Consider the following 20538-nt stretch of genomic DNA (forward strand, 5'->3'; position numbering starts at 1 on the left):
GTAACCACACAAATTCAGCGGCATAAACATCCTTAGACTCATCATCTAAAGAATCTGAATGATACTCAAGAGCATGAGTATTGGTACGATGGTGCCTATGACTTTCTTGCAACTCTTTGCTTCGGCTTTCTGCAGCCAAAGCTCTTTGATGTACTTGATTAACCGCAAAAAAATCATTGCCCTCTAATTTCTCTTTAATGTGAGAATGCAAGCAATTAAAAGCTAAATCTGTAAAATCCTTTTCAGCAAGATTCACACTAAAGAATCAGTTTTTTTATCACAGAATCTTCTAATATAATCATTAACAGACTCATCGCGTATTTGCTTAACTGATGTTAAATGGGACAATTTAAGTTCATAATTTCCAGAAAAGTAGTCATCATGAAACTTTTGCTCTAATTGTTCCCATGAAATAATGGAGTTAGGAGCCAAAGAACTAAACTAAGAGAAAGTGGTTCCAGTTAAGGATAAAGAAAATAAACAAACTTTCAATTCATTTATAGAACTAGCTTCTCCTAATTGAGCAAGATATTGGCTAATATGTTCGAAAGTGCTTTTACTATCATCTCCATTAAACTTCACAAATTCAGGCAACCTAAAACCAGCGGGATATGTAACCGTATCAAAAGACATAGGATACAACTTTTGGTAAGATTGAATTTTGCCTCTAACATCTACCCCTAGATTTTTTTTGATCATCTTAGCCAAATTATTCTTACATTCAGCAAGAAATTTCTCGAGATTAATTGAACAATTTGGCTGTGCAGGAGTAGATGCGATCTGCTGGTTTGATGTTGCATGACCGGGGGCAACCGGTCTGACCGGTCGATACGATCGGTCTGACTGGTTGAGGTGAACTAGTCTGACCGGTTGAAGGTGTCGGTCTGACCGGTTGACGTCTGTTTTGCATCGCTGCACATATCGGTCAAACATCTCGTCCATCATAGGACCGATATGTGGCATGGTACTTCTGGAGGGTACTGGTGGCATGTTATAACCATGAGTGGAATATGGTGGTGTAGAATTTTCCAACTCATGCGTTTGGCAAAAGTTAGCCGAACTATGGATGCTTGTAAGTGGATCTGAGTATGTCTGCTGAGCTACCAACGCATTTGTTGGCGCTAATGTTTGACCACTGAAATAATGCATCGGCATTCCATACGGCGGTTGACTCGCTGATAAAGTTACCGATGGTTGAGGGACAGGGACCTCAGTAGTTCCAACAGTAGAATCAAGCGATATGTCATCAATGGCTGGTTGTTTACCGACTAATGTTAGTAATTTATTAGTAAACATATTAACTAAACGCACATCCCGCTCAGCGAACATATTTTCAATTTGTTCTACGGAAACACTCGTAGGTGCTTTACTTACATTGGGTATTTTCTCAGTAGATGCACTCGTAGAAGTAGAAGCGGAGTCGATCTCCTTGATATTGGTGACCTTGCCACATCAATCAACTTTGATGCTTGCAAGCGCTGCCTTCAGATCTTCTTCATCGCGCTTCTTCTTGTGCTCCTCCAGCAGTTGGCGAACATCTTCAGGAAGATGCTCAGCAGTTGCTGGGATGATGTTGTCCTTGTCAACGTCGGTAGTTGATCCCATCTTCTTGAGGAAGATTAGATCGGTTTTTGATAACCAATATCTTTCTTCCCCAGCTGAGTCGTCAAAATGTTGGTGCAAATCTAGATCCAACACACGAACACGCTTGAACGTTCAGCGAGCAATGACACAATCGCAGCACCGATGCTCAGACCGGTCGGGGTAGCCGGTCAGACCGGTTCGCCGGTGAAGAACAATGTAGTTCGACGAACTCTTGCCCGGGAGGGACCCCATCAGGGCAGGCACATGTAGGGTTGTTCTAGGATCGGCAAGCCACCTAGAACGCCTTCAAACGTCTTGGAGACGAAGGAAGAACAACAGATAAGGGGGTTGAAAAAGCTAGGGTTTGGACATAAAAGTAAAGGCAATGAAATAGTAGATTTGTTTGTGTTTTGATCGGTTGGATACTCTCAATCGACCGTGACCCTTTATATTTATAGGGTGGGGTGGACTTATTCTGTAAGAAATCTTATTACAAGTCTAAATCTATGAAAATCACAAGTTGTACTCGGACTCTGGTTGGACCGATCAGACCAGTCAGACCCACCGGTCAGACCGGTCGGTCGTGCCAGACCAGCTATAGCACCTAGACTGGTCAGACCGGTTGGTCTAGTCTGCTACCAATTTCGGTTGTCAACAAAATCATACTAAAAAGTTATACCGAGACTTGTTCTTATAAGTTGTATGATAAATTTGTGTGGAAAATGTTGTGAGAAATCTTCCAAATAACATCTTTATACAATTTGTACTAAAAAGTTATCCATTTTAAGTTATTTACAAAACTATTCATTAAATTTTGTATGTACCGTGAAAGTTGTGCTAAAAAAATTATTATTTCAAGTTATTAAGAAAGAGTTATACATAAAGTTGCGTACATCTTAAAAAGTTATGATGAAAAATTATCATTAGTGAATATGTGCAAAAATTTATACTTAAAAATGTATTTACAAATTATAATTTTTCAGAATTAGAGAATTACGCAGAATAAAAAATTTCTTAAAAAGAAAAGAAAACCCCCTGTCGGACATCGCACGCCGCGAACGCTCTCGCGCGTGCGGATTAGCATGCCAAGACCCCCCCCCCCCGGCAGCGAGAGACGAGGGAGGAGAAGGTGGCGGATAATAAAGAATAAAAGAGGATGGAAAGCAGAGGCGGAAAAAAATAAATAAAACTAGAGGTGGTGAGAAGACGGACTTAATATAAGTATCTATTGCCTACATTGTACTCGTGGATGATATATGTGCCAGCCAGGCTATATAAATAAAACTAGAGGATGAAGTTTTCTTGACAATTTTTATATGGAAATCATACTAAAAAGTTAAGTTGCATGAAAAATGTTGTGTGAGAAATCTTCCAGATAACATCTACATACAATTTGTGCTAAAAAGTTATCCTCTTTAAGTTATTTTACAAAACTATACATTAAGTTTTGTATGTACGTGAAAATTGTGCTAAAAAATTATTATTTCAAGTTATTAAGAAAGAGTTATACATAAAGTTCGTACATCTTAAAAGGTTATGATGAAAAATTATATTTACAGATTATAATTTTTCAGAATTAGAAAATTATGCAGAATAAAAATTTTCTTAAAAAGAAAAGAAAACCTCCTGTTGGACATCGCACGCCGCGAACACTCTGGCGCGTGCGGATTAGCATGCCCCCCCTAGGCGGCGAGCATTGAGCGAGGAGAAGGTGGAGGATAAAGAATAAAAGAGGATGGAAACCAGAGGCGGGGAAAAAAAAGACTAGAGGTGGTGAGAAGACGGACTTAATATAAGTATCTATTGCCCACATTGTACTCGTGGATGATATATATGCCAGCCAGGCTACCGAGGTCTGCAAGAACACATTGCTGTAGCCAGCAAGTATATATATATATATATATATATATATATATATATATATATATATATATCTAATATCTCATACATATGAACGAAGTGAACGATGCATATAGTATAGTGATATGGAGACTGGAGAATATATCTTCGTCTTGGCAAAGCATTTATTCATACGTACCACACCGCGTGCGTGTGCCCCATTCGCGCACTCGCACCCAGTATTTCTACGGCTGGAGGCACAGGCACATGACGCAGGCACAGCCAAAAAACGTATCTCAAAGCAAAGCAATAAGCGGCGACAGGGCAGCTATGGCCGGCGCCGGCGGGCCAGATGTAATACTGTATTTTGTATGTATATATGTACATATACTCCTTTGTAGTCCGTACATGTCTAATATATGTACATATGCACATATTGACCGACGACCCTCTCCCACTCCAGTGACCAGTACAAACAGATCATACGTACGTGCAGTGCACCCTGCAAACTAAACCCTGGTCGACGACCACAGCTACATTCCATGGGGAGGGATTGAGGAGAAGACACCCCCACGATCCGTGCCTCCGCATGCCACAGCCATGAGGAGCCTCGGGTTGGGCGCCGCGGCGGCAGCCGGGTCGTCGCCGGCGGCGGCGGCGGCGTCCACCGCCATCCGGGCGGCCTGGCGGGCGGTGCGGTGGCACGTGGTGGTGCCGGGGCTGCAGCTGGCCGTGTACGTCTGCGCCGCCATGTCGCTCATGCTCTTCCTCGAGCGCCTCTACATGGCGGCCGTGGTCGCCGGGCTCTGGCTGCAACGGCGCCGTCGCAAGCGGCGGCGGTCCCGCCGCCGCCGCCTCGCCGGCGACGATGTCCTCAAGCGCGTGCTAGACGAGGAGGAGGAGGAGGAGGACCACCTGGAGTCCGGAGACGACCGCCGCTGCCCCATGGTTCTGGTCCAGATCCCCATGTTCAACGAGAGGCAGGTGAGCGATCGAGCGAGATTCCTCTGATTATTGCTCCCAATTCGCGTTTTACTTCTTCCTCTTCTTTGATTCTACTAGCTGCTAATTTGGCACTGATGATGAGTTAATGCCTGGTTCACTGCACTGGTATGGTAGGGTACACGATGACATTGTTTGTTTGTTCGCAATAGCACAAGCAAACAAGCATGAAGTCTTCATGCACGCGAAACAAACTGAAAGCAAGGGGAGCGTCGATCAATAGATCTGTCCAAGCATGGCAATATGGCATGATCGATCACCCCAAGCGTGCATGATCTGTGTGCGTTTCTCTGTGCAGTTGGTTGTTGCCTCCTATATATATGCACTTTATTAGTTTGCTTCTCCATGAAAAAGCTATATATATAGCTAGAAACCCCAAGCTATACTTTGTTTTCCTTAATTTAGCTTCATCAACAGTTCTTGTGTTTTCATTTCCCCCTCTTTTTCTTTACCTTTATTTGTCCCACAGAAATGAATTGTTTGCATATATACATATATATATGTAGAGGAGTGAATGTTAGGGATGTTAGAAGTAGTCAGGTTTGATTGTAATGCAGTTAGTTGTGGTTGGCAAATATCCGGACTGTTAGAGATAGAATTAGAGATAGATTTGTTTTCTTGTAACAAACTCTCTGGATAGAGTTACAACCGCATCCTATAATCTTTCGCCATGATTCTTTGGCCTATATAACATGCAGCCGTGGCTCTGCGGAGTTTGGCAACCACATTCCATCTACTTTCTTTCATGGTAATCAGAGCAGCTTCTTCCTAAACACATCTATTGCCCCATGGCGTCGTCATCGAACTACGCCTCGCCAAGCCTCGGTCCTCCGGTCGCAGAGAAGCTGACCAGGGACAACTTTCGCCTATGGAAGGCGCAAGTTCTTCTAGCAATTCGTGGTGCTCAACTTATGAGCATACTCGAAGGCAAGACCCTAGCCCCATCTCCGACCATGGAGGTGGAAAACGCTGAGAAGAAGAAGTCGTACCTAATCCTGAGTACGGGCAATGGCTGGCCAAAGATCAGCAGCTCTTGGGCTACTTGATCAACTCGGTCTCCAAAGATGTGCTGGCGCAGGTGGCGACCATAGAGTCGTCCGCTGAGTTATGGAGTGCACTCGACAAGATGTTCTCCGCTCAATCCAAGGCAAGGATCTCCAATCTTCGCAGGCAGCTCTCCAATCTCAGAAAGGGTTCGTTGTCTTCAACGGATTACTTCATCAAAGCAGTAGAGATCAAGGATGAGCTTGCAGCCATCGGCAAGCCCATTGAAGATGAAGAATTGGTAACCCAAATTCTCAATGGTCTTGATTATGAATATAATCCTTTTGTGTCTTCTGCCCTTGGCCGGGTCGACACGACTTCTCTCGACGATCTGTACTCTCAACTTCTTGCATATGATGTACGACTTGAGATGTACCAAGATGTTCAGGGAGGCTCACAGCATGCATACTCGGCAAATGCTGCTGGTTGCAGGCGTGGAAACGCTCGTGGTCGTGGTGCTGATCGTGGACGAGGACGTGGTCGATCAGGACCACAACGCAGCAACAACTCCAACTCCAACGTCGACTCCAACAACAAGGGCAGCGGCCAGGGTTCCAACTCAAAACCTCGCTGCCAGATCTGCAAGAAAGATGGACATGAAGCCCCATCATGCTGGTACCGCTATGATGATGATGATGATCAGCAACAAAAGACTGCAGGTGCAGCCACAACAAGCTATGGTGTCGACACAAATTGGTACGTGGACAGTGGAGCCACGGACCATGTCACTGGGGAATTGGAGAAGATGACAGTTCGAGATCGCTACAATGGGCGGGATCAAGTACACACCACAAATGGTGCAGGTATGAAAATTAGTAACATTTGTAGTACAAGTTTTGATACTCCTATTCGCCCTTTGCATCTTGAGAAAATTCTTCATGTCCCTAGTGCACACAAAAGCCTTGTCTCAGTTCATCGTTTAACTTCAGATAACAATGCTTTTCTTGAGTTTCACCCAAACTATTTCCTTATCAAGGACCAAGCAACGAGGCAAGTTCTCCATCGGGGTAGATGCAAGCAAGGGCTCTATCCTCTCCAGTGTCGTTCCTCACAAGATTTCTCCCAGAAGCAAGTTTATGGAGTCAATAAGCCATCCTCTTCGGTTTGGCATAGTCGTTTAGGGCATCCTGCCTTTTCCATTGTTAATCGTGTTCTTAGGGAAAATAAACTCTCGTATGTGAGCAATAAAGATAAGGATACTGTTTGTGATTCATGTCAAAAGGCCAAGAGCCATCAAATACCATATCCCATCTCGACCAGTATATCTAAGAATCCTTTGGATCTTATTTTCTCCGATGCATGGGGTGCAGCTCCCTCTTCTGTTGGGCGTTATTCTTATTACGTCAGTTTTATTGATGATTACAGAAAGTACACCTGGATCTACCTCCTCAAAAGAAAATCTGATGTTCTTCAAGCCTTCCAAAATTTTTAGAGTCTTGTTGAAAGGAAATTAAATAGGAAAATAGTTTGTATGCAAACTGATTGGGGAGGAGAATATGAGAAACTAAATTCTTTCTTTCAGAAGATTGAGAATTCTCATAAAGTCTCATGCCCTCATGCTCACCAAGAGAATGGCGCCGCAGAAAGAAAACATAGGCATATTGTAGAAGTTGGTTTGGCTCTTCTAGCTAACTCATCCATGCCTCTTAAATTTTGGGATGAAGCCTTCCTCACAGCAACTCATCTCATTAATCTTCTTCCTAGTAAGGTCATTAATTATCAAACTCCTTTTGAGAAGTTATTCCTTGAGAAGTGTCGGTACCCTGCAACTGGGGTACCCACTCCTACTATGCCAAGACTCGCGTAGTTATCCGTAAATACGCCCTAAGGAGCTGAGCAGCCGGACCCCTGGGGTCCAACTCCATCTCACCGGACCAACGGTCCCGGACCCGCTTCCCGCTCGGGGACGGGTCCGGTGTCACCACGTGTCCTAGAGGTGGAAATGCTCAGTACCTGTGGCCGCGGACCCGGACCCCCGCAGGTGGGTCCGGGACCTCCACGTGCCATCCAGACCCCCGCAGGTGGGTCCGGGACCTCCACGTGCCATCCGGACTCCCGCAGATGGGTCCTGGACCTCCACGTGCCTATCCGGACCCCCGTGAGCTCTCGGCTCAGCTAGCTGCTCGGGAGGGGTCCGGAGCCGCCACGTGTCACGCGGGCGCGGGCGCAAGCCTTCCGCTGGAAGCTCCCTCACCCACCCGCATTAAGTGCGAGTGGTTGAGGTGGGCTCTGCTGCCTCTGGGCACGGGGCAGCTTTTGTCAGTCCACACTATGGATCGCCAATTACCGACGCGGCTCGTCATTTACCAAGACAAGCATTAAAGACTCAGCGCCGTGCGCATGCGCGACGAGTCATGATGACCAGCTACTGACTGGAGCAACAGTGCACACTGCTACAGTGGACTGAGTCAGTAGTTCGGCGCTTCATCATGACCTCGACGCGCGGCTGCAGAGGCTAGACTCTACTCTGACAGGACAGCTCAAGACCATCCCTGGTTAGAAGCTACGCACGGAAGCCGACGACAAGATCTCCGGATCTGAGGCATTGAAGGCCAAAGTGTAGTTTATAATACATCGCCGGGTCCACATGTCGGGGCCCCGCTCAGTGTACGTGCTCCCCTTGGACATATAAAAGGGAGAGCACACCCACTAGAACACAGATCCTGAGACTCTCTCAAGACTCAGCTAGAGAGCGCAAGCAATACAACACACAGTGGACATAGGGTATTACGCTCCGGCGGCCCGAACCACTCTAAACCAGTTGTGTTCATCGCGTTCTTGAGTGAGATCGAACTAAGACTAGCTAACCCCCGAGTTCACACCCTCTGGGCTAGGGCGGGTGCCTTCCGCCACCCGGCTGTGGTTTGCAGCACCCAAATGTCGTGGGATTTCTAGGGTACCCACAGCCGGGTGGCGGAGCGCACCCGCCTATTCCCAGAGAGGGAGTACTCGGGGAGGTACTAGGCGATTGGGCTGATCTAGCTCTGAGGCGTGCACACAAGAACACACGAACTAAAGTGGTTCGGGCCGCCGGAGCGTAATACCCTACGTCCACTGGGAGAAGTTTTGATCTCTATTGTGTATGAATCTATCCTCTGCCGGGCCTTGGCTCCTACCCAGCCCGAGTCTTCCTTCTAGCGGGCGCCCCCTTTTATAGACCAAGGGGGCGGATACATAGGACGTTGGGGCCCCGACAGGTGGGCCCAACGTGACTGCGCAGCATACTACGCAGAGTATTCAGATGGGTACAGTGGTTACGGATCTTTCCTCCGATACGCTCTGCTAGCGCTACAGTGGTCTTCTCTTGTCCCGTCACCAAGGTGTCCGTTGGGGGAGCGTAGCTTACGGCATAGCCTATGGAGGCTATTATGTAGGCGTCATAATGGGTGAAGCCGAGCCGTCGTATCCATCTGTTATGGCAGACTTGGCAGGCGCGGCGTGGGCGGCGCCTGCGGCTCCACTATCTTGGTAACACGTGATCAATAGTGCCTCCTGGTCAAAGAATCGCCTTGGCTTCCACTGCATCAATGCGGGTGTCCACCTACCACAATAAATGCAGTGGTGGGTGAGGCTTAGTATGGAGACCAAGCGGCCTTGAAATGTCGTGCTTGTAGACACGTGTCGCTCCGGACCACCCCGAGGCAGGGCGTCGACTTCTTCCCTTAGCGAGTGGTCTGGTTACCATACAAGGGGTCTGGGACCCTATGAGGGGTCCGGGACTTCCGCGGGGGTCCGGACCCCTCGGGAGGTCCGGAGCCCCGGCTGTTCGGGCTGCCCGCCTCTTCCGGGACACGCGTCGTTCCCGGACCTTTCCCAGTCGTGAGGCAGGTCCGGAACCGTTGCCGAGATATCAGGACTCCGGACCACAGGGGTCCGGCTGCTTGGACGTAGTCAAGGATAACTACAAGGCTCTTGCCTAGATACAGCAAGAAGGGGTACCCCAGTCGTGGGGTACCGACAGTGGCCCCCGGCCCCACCTCGGGAGAGGTACGAACCCGCGGGTGGGGCCACTATCGTGATGTGTTTCTTCGTAACCTGATTACGCTGGTGTGCTCATACAAAGAGCGGGTGCTCCGGACCCCTGAGGCCGGTACACCGGTTGCCAGGTTCAGGCTCTAGAGTGCTCTCCGCAGGCGATGAAGGTGTAGGCTTAGGGTACGGAATCAAGCTAAGCGGCTACTCAGACCTCGGACCACTCAGGGAGCAACACCACCTCCTGGACCTGGCTCTTGGCGACCGTGGCGAGCGGTCTCCGCCGGAGCGGGCCACCGGAGTGGACTTGAGTCGACCGTGGCGAGCGGTCTCCGCCGGAGCAGGCCACCGGAGTGGACTTGAGTCGACCGTGGCGAGCGGTCTCCGCCGGAGCGGGCCACCGGAGTGGACTTGAGGCGACCGTGGCGAGCGGTCTCCGCCGGAGCGGGCCACCGGAGTGGACTTGAGGCGACCGTGGCGAGCGGTCTCCGCCGGAGCGGGCCACCGGAGTGGACTTGAGGCGACCGTGGCGAGCGGTCTCCGCCGGAGCGGGCCACCGGAGTGGACTTGAGTCGACCGTGGCGAGCGGTCTCCGCCGGAGCGGGCCACCGGAGTGGACTTGAGTCGACCGTGGCGAGCGGTCTCCGCCGGAGCGGGCCACCGGAGTGGACTTGAGGCGACCGTGGCGAGCGGTCTCCGCCGGAGCGGGCCACCGGAGTGGACTTGGATTATTGCTGACGAACCAAAGGAAAATGTCATCGGACCTCACAGTAAGGTGCAAGAAACCAAGCCTTATAATAAAAGGGAGCCCGGGACCTCTAAAGACAGCAGTCTCGGATACTAGAGTACTTGTAACAAGGTAGTGAAGTACGTAAGCTTAGGGTACATTACCAGGCTAAGCTACGCGGAGCTCCTCTACCCCAGGATACAAGTACTACTTCTCCAGAGCAGGTCCTTAGGGTTCCGGACTGCCTTCCAGCTAGAAGGGGCGTCCTCACCTGACTTCAAGCCGGCAACTTAACTTGGATCGCCAACAAAAGAAAAGACTCTGTTTGGGGGGAAGAGACGGTTAACCAAGAAATAGCCAATTAGAACGAATGAATGTAATTAGAGTGGTGGCGAGACAAGACTAAGAAAATAACTCTCCTTTATTAGTGTGGTTATCACGGTATACATCAGAGGTCGGGATTACGAGGTCGGACCTCCACCGCTCTGGACCGCTTTTTGCTTGTTTGTGTGATAGGGCCAGAGGACGGGTTTACAAGGTCAGACCTTGACCGCTCTGGGCACACACATAGGCGCCACGTTATTACAAAGGAGGACTCTCTTAATCTTTTCTTAGGAGTAACCTACGGCTGCATGCTATACAGCGTGTTCTTCTTCGGTTGGAAGTGGTACGGCCACTCCTAAATTTTTCATAGTCGTCGGAGGCGACGGCGCCCTAGATGTGCCTGAATTGCATCATCCAGTATCACCTCGGGAGCTCGGGGGGCCACTCCTTGCCTAAGAGCTGTCATATGCTTAGGTAGCATGAGACAAATTCTTTGGCTTTGAGTGGGAGAGGCCCCCCTACCGCCGTCGTCGTCTGCCGATGGAAACCAGACGCCCTTGCGCAGCAGATGGACCGGACGTGGAGCGCGGAGAGGTGCGGTCGTTCGCCGGCTTGTCCTTGGTGCTAGCGCCAGGGGTCCCCGCGCCTGGCGACGGGGCCTTGTCTGCAGCAGCACCGAGCTACGCTGAGGCGGATCTCCGGTGCTGGCGACGGCAGGACGACACGGCCAACTTCCTCCGGGATAGCCGTCGGCTCCGGGCTCCATGTTGAGAGGAAGCCTTGAGCCGACGTCATGCCGCCGGAGGGGAAGGATGGCTGTTGCTTGAGAGAAAACCTTGAGCCGACACCGGGATGGCGCGGGGCGGCACGCGACAGGCGTCACCCCCGCGCACCACCGTGCCGGCTCTGAGGCGTCGCAGTGGCGACGCACAGCAGGCGCAGCTGCCGTGCACCGTCGCACCGAGGGCGCTGGCGCCCCAGTGCCACAGCATGCGGCGTGGGTGATGCCCTGCCTTCCTTCATCTTCTCGTTCATTGTTGCAGAGGATGAACACGGCCCCAGAAGCCTGAAGATCCAGCCAGCGCCTGATTCCTCCCCATGGACGGCGCCATCTGCTGTCAAGAAGGGTCGTAGTGCTGCAAACCACAGCCGGGTGGCGGAGCGCACCCGCCTATTCCCAGAGAGGGAGTACTCGGGGAGGTACTAGGCGATTGGGCTGATCTAGCTCTGAGGCGTGCACACAAGAACACACGATCTAAAGTGGTTCGGGCCGCCGGAGCGTAATACCCTACGTCCACTGGGAGAAGTTTTGATCTCTATTGTGTATGAATCTATCCTCTGCCGGGCCTTGGCTCCTACCCAGCCCGAGTCTTCCTTCTAGCGGGCGCCCCCTTTTATAGACCAAGGGGGCGGATACATAGGACGTTGGGGCCCCGACAGGTGGGCCCAACGTGACTGCGCAGCATACTACGCAGAGTATTCAGATGGGTACAGTGGTTACGGATCTTTCCTCCGATACGCTCTGCTAGCGCTACAGTGGTCTTCTCTTGTCCCGTCACCAAGGTGTCCGTTGGGGGAGCGTAGCTTACGGCATAGCCTGTGGAGGCTATTATGTAGGCGTCATAATGGGTGAAGCCGAGCCGTCGTATCCATCTGTTATGGTAGACTTGGCAGGCGCGGCGTGGGCGGCGCCTGCGGCTCCACTATCTTGGTAACACGCGATCAATAGTGCCTCCTGGTCAAAGAATCGCCTTGGCTTCCACTGCATCAATGCGGGTGTCCACCTACCACAATAAATGCAGTGGTGGGTGAGGCTTAGTATGGAGACAAGCGGCCTTGAAATGTCGTGCTTGTAGACACGTGTCGCTCCGGACCACCCCGAGGCAGGGCGTCGACTTCTTCCCTTAGCGAGTGGTCTGGTTACCATACAAGGGGTCTGGGACACTATGAGGGGTCCGGGACTTCCGCGGGGGTCCGGACCCCTCGGGAGGTCCGGAGCCCCGGCTGTTCGGGCTGCCCGCCTCTTCCGGGACACGCGTCATTCCCGGACCTTTCCCAGTCGTGAGGCAGGTCCGGAACCGTCACCGAGAGATCAGGACTCTGGACCACAGGGGTCCGGCTGCTTGGACGTAGTCAAGGATAACTATAAGGCTCTTGCCTAGATACAGCAAGAAGGGGTACCCCAGTCCTGGGGTACCGACAGTGGCCCCCGGCCCCACCTCGGGAGAGGTACGAACCCGCGGGTGGGGCCACTATCGTGATGTGTTTCTTCGTAACCTGATTACGCTGGTGTGCCCATACAAAAAGCGGGTGCTCCGGACCCCTGAGGCCGGTACACCGGTTGCCAGGTTCAGGCTCTAGAGTGCTCTCCGCAGGCGATGAAGGTGTAGGCTTAGGGTACGGAATCAAGCTAAGCGGCTACTCAGACCTCGGACCGCTCAGGGAGCAACACCACCTCCTGGACCTGGCTCTTGGCGACCGTGGCGAGCAGTCTCCGCCGGAGCGGGCCACCGGAGTGGACTTGAGTCGACCGTGGCGAGCGGTCTCCGCCGGAGCGGGCCACCGGAGTGGACTTGAGTCGACCGTGGCGAGTGGTCTCCGCCGGAGCGGGCCACCGGAGTGGACTTGAGTCGACCGTGGCGAGCGGTCTCCGCCGGAGCGGGCCACCGGAGTGGACTTGAGGCGACCGTGGCGAGCGGTCTCTGCCGGAGTGGGCCACCGGAGTGGACTTGAGGCGACCGTGGCGAGCGGTCTCCGCCGGAGCGGGCCACCGGAGTGGACTTGAGTCAACCGTGGCGAGCGGTCTCCGCCGGAGCGGGCCACCGGAGTGGACTTGAGGCGACCGTGGCGAGCGGTCTCCGCCGGAGTGGGCCACCGGAGTGGACTTGAGTCGACCGTGGCGAGCGGTCTCCGCCGGAGCGGGCCACCGGAGTGGACTTGGATTATTGCTGACGAACCAAAGGAAAATGTCACCGGACCTCAAAGTAAGGTGGAAGAAACCAAGCCTTATACTAAAAGGGAGCCCGGGACCTCTAAAGACAGCAGTCTCGGATACTAGAGTACTTGTAACAAGGTAGTGAAGTACGTAAGCTTAGGGTACATTACCAGGCTAAGCTACGCGGAGCTCCTCTACCCCAGTATACGAGTACCACTTCTCCAGAGCAGGTCCTTAGGGTTCCGGACTGCCTTCCAGCTAGAAGGGGCGTCCTCACCTGACTTCAAGTCGGCAACTTAACTTGGATCGCCAACAAAAGAAAAGACTCTGTTTGGGGGGAAGAGACGGTTAACCAAGAAATAGCCAATCAGAACGAATGAATGTAATTAGAGTGGTGGCGAGACAAGACTAAGAAAATAACTCTCCTTTATTAATGTGGTTATCACGGTATACATCAGAGGTCGGGATTACGAGGTCGGACCTCCACCGCTCCGGACCGCTTTTTGCCTGTTTGTGTGATAGGGCTAGAGGACGGGTTTACAAGGTCAGACCTTGACCGCTCTGGGCACACACATAGGCGCCACGTTATTACAAAGGAGGACTCTCTTAATCTTTTCTTAGGAGTAACCTACGGCTGCATGCTATACAGCGTGTTCTTCTTCGGTTGGAAGTGGTACGGCCACTCCTAAATTCTTCACAGTCGTCGGAGGCGACGGCGCCCTAGATGTGCCTGAATTGCATCATCCAGTATCACCTCGGGAGCTCGGGGGGCCACTCCTTGCCTAAGAGCTGTCATATGCTTAGGTAGCATGAGACAAATTCTTTGGCTTTGAGTGGGAGAGGCCCCCCTACCGCCGTCGTCGTCTGCCGATGGAAACCAGACACCCTTGCGCAGCAGATGGACCGGACGTGGAGCGCGGAGAGGTGCGGTCGTTCGCCGGCTTGTCCTTGGTGCTAGCGCCAGGGGTCCCCTTGCCTGGCGACGGGGCCTTGTCTGCAGCAGCACCGAGCTACGCTGAGGCGGATCTCCGGTGCTGGCGACGGCAGGACGACACGGCCAACTTCCTCCGGGATAGCCGTCGGCTCTGGGCTCCATGTTGAGAGGAAGCCTTGAGCCGACGTCATGCCGCCGGAGGGGAAGGATGGCCGTTGCTTGAGAGAAAACCTTGAGCCGACACCGGGATGGCGCGGGGCGGCACGCGACAGGCGTCGCCCCCGCGCACCACCGTGCCGGCTCTGAGGTGTCGCAGTGGCGACGCACAGCAGGCGCAGCTGCTGTGCACCGTCGCACCGAGGGCGCTGGCGCCCTAGTGCCACAGCATGCGGCGTGGGTGACGCCCTGCCTTCCTTCATCTTCTCGTTCATTGTTGTAGAGGATGAACACGGCCCCAGAAGCCTGAAGATCCAGCCAGCGCCTGATTCCTCCCCACGGACGGCGCCAAATGTCGTCTGATTTCTAGGGCACCCACAGCCGGGTGGCGGAGCGCACCCGCCTATTCCCAGAGACGGAGTACTCGGGGAGGTACTAGGCGATTGGGCTGATCTATATCTGAGGCGTGCACACAAGAACACACGATCTAAAGTGGTTCGGGCCGCCGGAGCGTAATACCCTACGTCCACTAGGAGAAGTTTTGGTCTCTGTTGTGTATGAATCTATCCTCTGCCGGGCCTTGGCTCCTACCCAGCCCGAGTCTTCCTTCTAGCGGGCGCCCCCTTTTATAGACCAAGGGGGCGGATACATAGGACGTTGGGGCCCCGATAGGTGGGCCCAACGTGACTGCGCAACATACTACGCAGAGTATTCAGATGGGTACAGTGGTTACGGATCTTTCCTCCGATACGCTCTGCTAGCGCTACAGTGGTCTTCTCTTGTCCCGTCACCAAGGTGTCCGTTGGGGGAGCGTAGCTTACGGCATAGCCTGTGGAGGCTATTATGTAGGCGTCATAATGGGTGAAGCCGAGCCGTCGTATCCATCTGTTATGGCAGACTTGGCAGGCGCGGCGTGGGCGGCGCCTGCGGCTCCACTATCTTGGTAACATGCGATCAATAGTGCCTCCTGGTCAAAGAATCGCCTTGGCTTCCACTACATCAATGCGGGTGTCCACCTACCACAATAAATGCAGTGGTGGGTGAGGCTTAGTATGGAGACCAAGCGGCCTTGAAATGTCGTGCTTGTAGACACGTGTCGCTCCGGACCACCCCGAGGCAGGGCGTCGACTTCTTCCCTTAGCGAGTGGTCTGGTTACCATACAAGGGGTCTGGGACCCTATGAGGGGTCCGGGACTTCCGCGGGGGTCCGGACCCCTCGGGAGGTCCGGAGCCCCGGCTGTTCGGGCTGCCCGCCTCTTCCGGGACACGCGTCGTTCCCGGACCTTTCCCAGTCGTGAGGCAGGTCCGGAACCGTCGCCGAGAGATCAGGACTCCGGACCACAGGGGTCCGGCTGCTTGGACGTAGTCAAGGATAACTACAAGGCTCTTACCTAGATACAGCAAGAAGGGGTACCCCAGTCCTGGGGTACCGACAAGAAGCCTAACTATAATTCCCTACGCATCTTTGGTTGTGCTGTGTGGCCTAATCTTAGACCTCACAACTCTAGGAAGCTTGCTTTTCAATCCACGAGGTGTGTCTTTCTCGGCTATAGCTCCATGCACAAGGGCTATAAGTGTCTAGAACCATCTACCGGCCGAGTTTATATCTCCAGAGATGTGGTTTTTGATGAGTCTATTTTTCCCTTCTCTGAACTCCATCCTAATGCCAGAGCTCTACTTCAAAAAGAAGTTCTTCTTTGGCCTCATCATCTTCTGGGTTCTGGAGATCAAACTAGTACTGACCAAATGTTTACTAATCTTGTACTAGAAGCACATGATTTGCAGGAAGACACAGGAGAAAACGGCATTCAAAATGATGGTGTAGCTCCTGTTAATGGCGATATACAAGCTCCGGGTGCTGTAGAAGATCCTGGCGTCCGATCCCAGGGAGATCCTCCGATAGCTGCAGGCGAGCGATCCCAGGAGGATCCAGGGTCCGGCTCCGGCCCTGCGGGAGCGTCTCCGGCATCAACACGGGGGGGGGCTGCAGATTCTCCTACGCGTGCGCCTGCGGCTCCATCCGCTGCGGCCAATCAGGGCGCGCCGACGCCGACAGCCTACCCAGGATCCGGTGCTGCTTCAGGTGTTTCTCCTGCTATGGAACAAGCTAAAGTGGTTAGACTAAGAACGCGGTCACAAAGTGGAATCATTAAGCCAAAGCGCTTTCATGATGATATGGTCAGGTATGGTTTTTACTCTGCAACTGGAGAACCAGAAACCACTGAGGAAGCTTTTGGAGATCCCAAGTGGAGAAAGGCTATGGAAGTTGAATATAATGCATTGTTGGAAAATAAAACTTGGCGTCTTGTGCCCAATTCAGAAGGTAAAAATTTAATTGGTTGCAAATGGGTATATAAGGTCAAAAGAAGAGCAGATGGGTCAATAGACAGGTACAAAGCTAGACTTGTAGCTAAAGGTTTCAAACAGAGATATGGTATTGATTATGAGGATACCTTTAGTCCTGTTGTTAAAATAGCTACTGTTAGACTTGTACTGTCAGTTGCAGTCTCAAGAGGATGGTGTCTGAGGCATCTAGATGTACAGAATGCGTTTCTTCATGGTGTTCTGGAAGAAGAGGTGTATATGAAGCAACCTCCAGGCTTTGAAAAAGATCCTAGAATGGTGTGTAAACTTGACAAAGCCATCTATGGGTTGAAACAAGCTCCACGAGCTTGGTATTCAAGGTTAAGCTCTAAACTTCTTGATCTTGGGTTTGTTACATCGAAATCAGACATGTCGTTGTTTATTTATTAGAAGGGATAGGTAACAATATATATGTTGATCTATGTTGATGATATAATTGTTACTAGTTCTTCTCCAAAGTCAATTACAACTTTGCTTAGTGATCTTAAGAGAGATTTTGCTTTGAAAGATTTTAGTGAATTGAACTATTTCTTGGGAATTGAAGTAAGAAAAGAAGAGGATGGAATATTGCTGACACAAGAGAAGTATGCAAAGGAGATTTTAACACGAGTTGGGATGAAAAATTGCAAACCGGCCACAACTCCCTTGTCGTCCACCGAGAAGCTGTCATTGCATGAAGGAGAAGTACTTTCGACTGAAGACAGTACAAGGTATAGAAGTGTAGTTGGGGTTTTACAGTACCTCACACTTACTCGACCTGATCTTGCCTACTCGGTAAAAAAGGTGTGTCAGTTCTTGCATTCTCCAACTAAAACTCATTGGGCAGCGGTCAAAAGAATATTGAGATATGTGAGATACACTACAGATTGGGGTATTCACATTAGAAAATCAAGATCATTATGTATTAGTGCGTTCTCAGATGCAGACTGGGCTGGAAATGTTGATGATAGAAGGTCTACTGGAGGCTTTGCTGTGTTCTTCGGTTCAAATCTGGTGTCATGGAGTGCTAGAAAGCAAGCTAATGTCTCTAGATCAAGCACTTAAGCTGAGTATAAGTCAATGGCAAATGCAACAGCAGAAGTAATTTGGCTAGAACCGCTACTAAAAGAGTTGGGCATAAGCTTACAGCAACCTCCAGTATTATGGTGTGATAATTTAGGAGCAACTTATTTATCAGCTAATCCAGTCTTCCATGCTCGAGCTAAACATATAGAAATTGACTTTCATTTTGTTCGAGAACGTGTTACTAACAAGCAATTGCAGATCAAGTTGATATCAACAGGAGATCAGCTAGCCGATGGGTTTACTAAAGCTTTACCTGTTCAGAAGTTTGAGGAGTTTCGAAGCAATCTAAATCTCAAGAGTAAAGGAGGTTTAGATTGAGAGGGGCTGTTAGAAGTAGTGAGGTTTGATTGTAATGCAGTTAGTTGTGGTTGTCAAATATCCGGACTGTTAGAGATAGAATTAGAGATAGATTTGTTTTCTTGTAACAAACTCTCCTGATAGAGTTACAACTGCATCCTGTAATCTTTCGCCATGATTCTTTGGCCTATATAACATGCAGCCGTGGCTCTGCCGAGTTTGGCAACCACGTTCCATCTATTTTCTTTCAAGGGACACATCACCGGCATATCTGGTAGGTAGGTACTCCATCCGTTATAAGACATTCCAACAATTTTGGAGAGTCAAAATTTTTTGTGTTTCACCAAACTTATATAATAAAATAATAATATTTATTATATAAACTAAGTACCATTAGTTTCTTTGTTAGTTATATTTTCATAGCACATCAATTTGATATCATAAATTTTTATATTTATCTCTATAATCTTGATCAAATTTGAGATTACTTTGACTCTCCAAGATTCTTGGGATGTCTTATAATTTGGAACGAGGGAGTAGTAACAAACAGGAAGGCAACGAGATGTAACATGGAGGTCAACTCTCGCGCTTGTCGCTAGCTGTTTGAGATGATGAAGATCTTATATAGCTATAGCTAGAATTAATCATTTATAGTTCCGTTTCCCTAATCTGGTTTTATATCTAGTGCGGCAATATCTTATATCGGTGTGCATGCATGCTTCCACACATATGTATATCTACAGCGCAGTCAGCTTATGATCCTACAATATAACAATAATTAAAACATGCGCTCGTACGGGGCAGGTGTATCGGCTGTCGATCGGAGCGGCGTGCGGGCTGTCGTGGCCGTCGGATCGGCTGGTGATCCAGGTGCTGGACGACTCGACGGACCCGGCGATCCGGCAGCTGGTGGAGGTGGAGTGCGCGCGGTGGGCGGGCAAGGGCGTGCGCATCCGCTACGAGAACCGCAGCAACCGCAGCGGGTACAAGGCCGGCGCCATGCGCGAGGGCCTCCGCAAGCCCTACGCCCGGGCCTGCGAGTTGGTCGCCATCTTCGACGCCGACTTCCAGCCGGACGCCGACTTCCTCCGCCGCGCCGTGCCGCCGCTGCTGCGGGACCCCGGCGTGGCGCTCGTGCAGGCCCGCTGGCGCTTCGTCAACGCCGGCGACTGCATCCTCACGCGCATCCAGGAGATGTCCCTCAACTACCACTTCGCCGTCGAGCAGGAGGCGGGCTCCGCCTGCCACGCCTTCTTCGGCTTCAACGGCACGGCCGGCGTGTGGCGCGCCGCCGCGCTGGCCGACGCGGGGGGCTGGAAGGAGCGCACCACCGTCGAGGACATGGACCTGGCCGTGCGCGCCAGCCTCCGCGGCTGGCGCTTCGTCTACGCCGGCGACCTCGCCGTGCGCAGCGAGCTGCCCAGCACCTTCCGGGCCTACCGCTACCAGCAGCACCGCTGGTCCTGCGGGCCCGCCAACCTCCTACGCAAGGTGCTCCCGGAGATCCTGCGCAGCGACCGGGTCTCGCCGTGGAAGAAGCTCCACCTCCTCTACGCCTTCTTCTTCGTGCGCAAGGTGGTGGCGCACCTCGTCACCTTCCTCTTCTACTGCCTCGTCATCCCGGCCTGCGTGCTGGTGCAGGGCGACGTGCGTCTGCCCAAGTACGTCGCCGTGTACGTGCCGGCGGTCATCACGCTGCTCAACGCCGTCTGCACGCCCAGGTCCGGCCACCTGCTCGTCTTCTGGATCCTCTTCGAGAACGTCATGTCCTTGCACCGCTCCAAGGCCGTGGTCATCGGCCTGCTGGAGGCCAGCCGGGGCAACGAGTGGGTGGTCACCGACAAGCTCGGCAGCGGCATGGCTGCGCCGGCGGTTCTGAGGAACAAGAAGAAGCAGCAGCAGCAGGTGCGGAGACGGGAGGTGCACGTGCTGGAGCTCGTGATGGGCGCGTGCCTGCTCTACTGCGCCGTCTACGACATGGTCTTCTTTGGCCAGGACCACTTCTATCTGTACCTGATCCTGCAGTCGGCGGCGGCCTTCATCGTTGGCTTCGGCTACGTTGGCGCCTCCGTGCCGGCAGCACCCTCCTGAGACCGACGACACACCGATGGCCGACGGCGATTCAGTGCGTGGCTGTGCGTGATCCACACTGCCAAACATTCATTAATTGTTTGGAGTCTTGGGTCGTGAGGATTAATCATATGATTCATGAATAAATCAGGTTCACTATCATGAATAATTCTTTTCTTCCACATAAAAATAGAGACAGGTTCCGACCGCCCCCACCGAAAAGAA

General features: G+C 51.8%; 1 protein-coding gene and 1 non-coding gene across 2 annotated transcripts; both read left to right on the forward strand.

Moving 5' to 3' along the window:
* Nucleotides 1-4068: 4068 nt before the first annotated feature.
* Nucleotides 4069-20369, forward strand: LOC120695202 (glucomannan 4-beta-mannosyltransferase 1-like; the record flags this gene model as incomplete). The annotated part of the gene is made up of 2 exons (XM_039978500.1): nucleotides 4069-4407; nucleotides 19048-20369. Coding segments are annotated over 2 exons (1626 nt in total), but the record flags the coding sequence as incomplete, so codon positions are not given.
* LOC120696349 lies at nucleotides 5690-5828 on the forward strand. The gene has a single exon (XR_005684125.1). It is a non-coding gene; the product is annotated as a small nucleolar RNA Z247 (small nucleolar RNA).
* Nucleotides 20370-20538: the final 169 nt, after the last annotated feature.

This window comes from Panicum virgatum, chromosome 2K (assembly GCF_016808335.1).
Source record: "Panicum virgatum strain AP13 chromosome 2K, P.virgatum_v5, whole genome shotgun sequence".
Classification (NCBI taxonomy): domain Eukaryota; kingdom Viridiplantae; phylum Streptophyta; class Magnoliopsida; order Poales; family Poaceae; genus Panicum; species Panicum virgatum.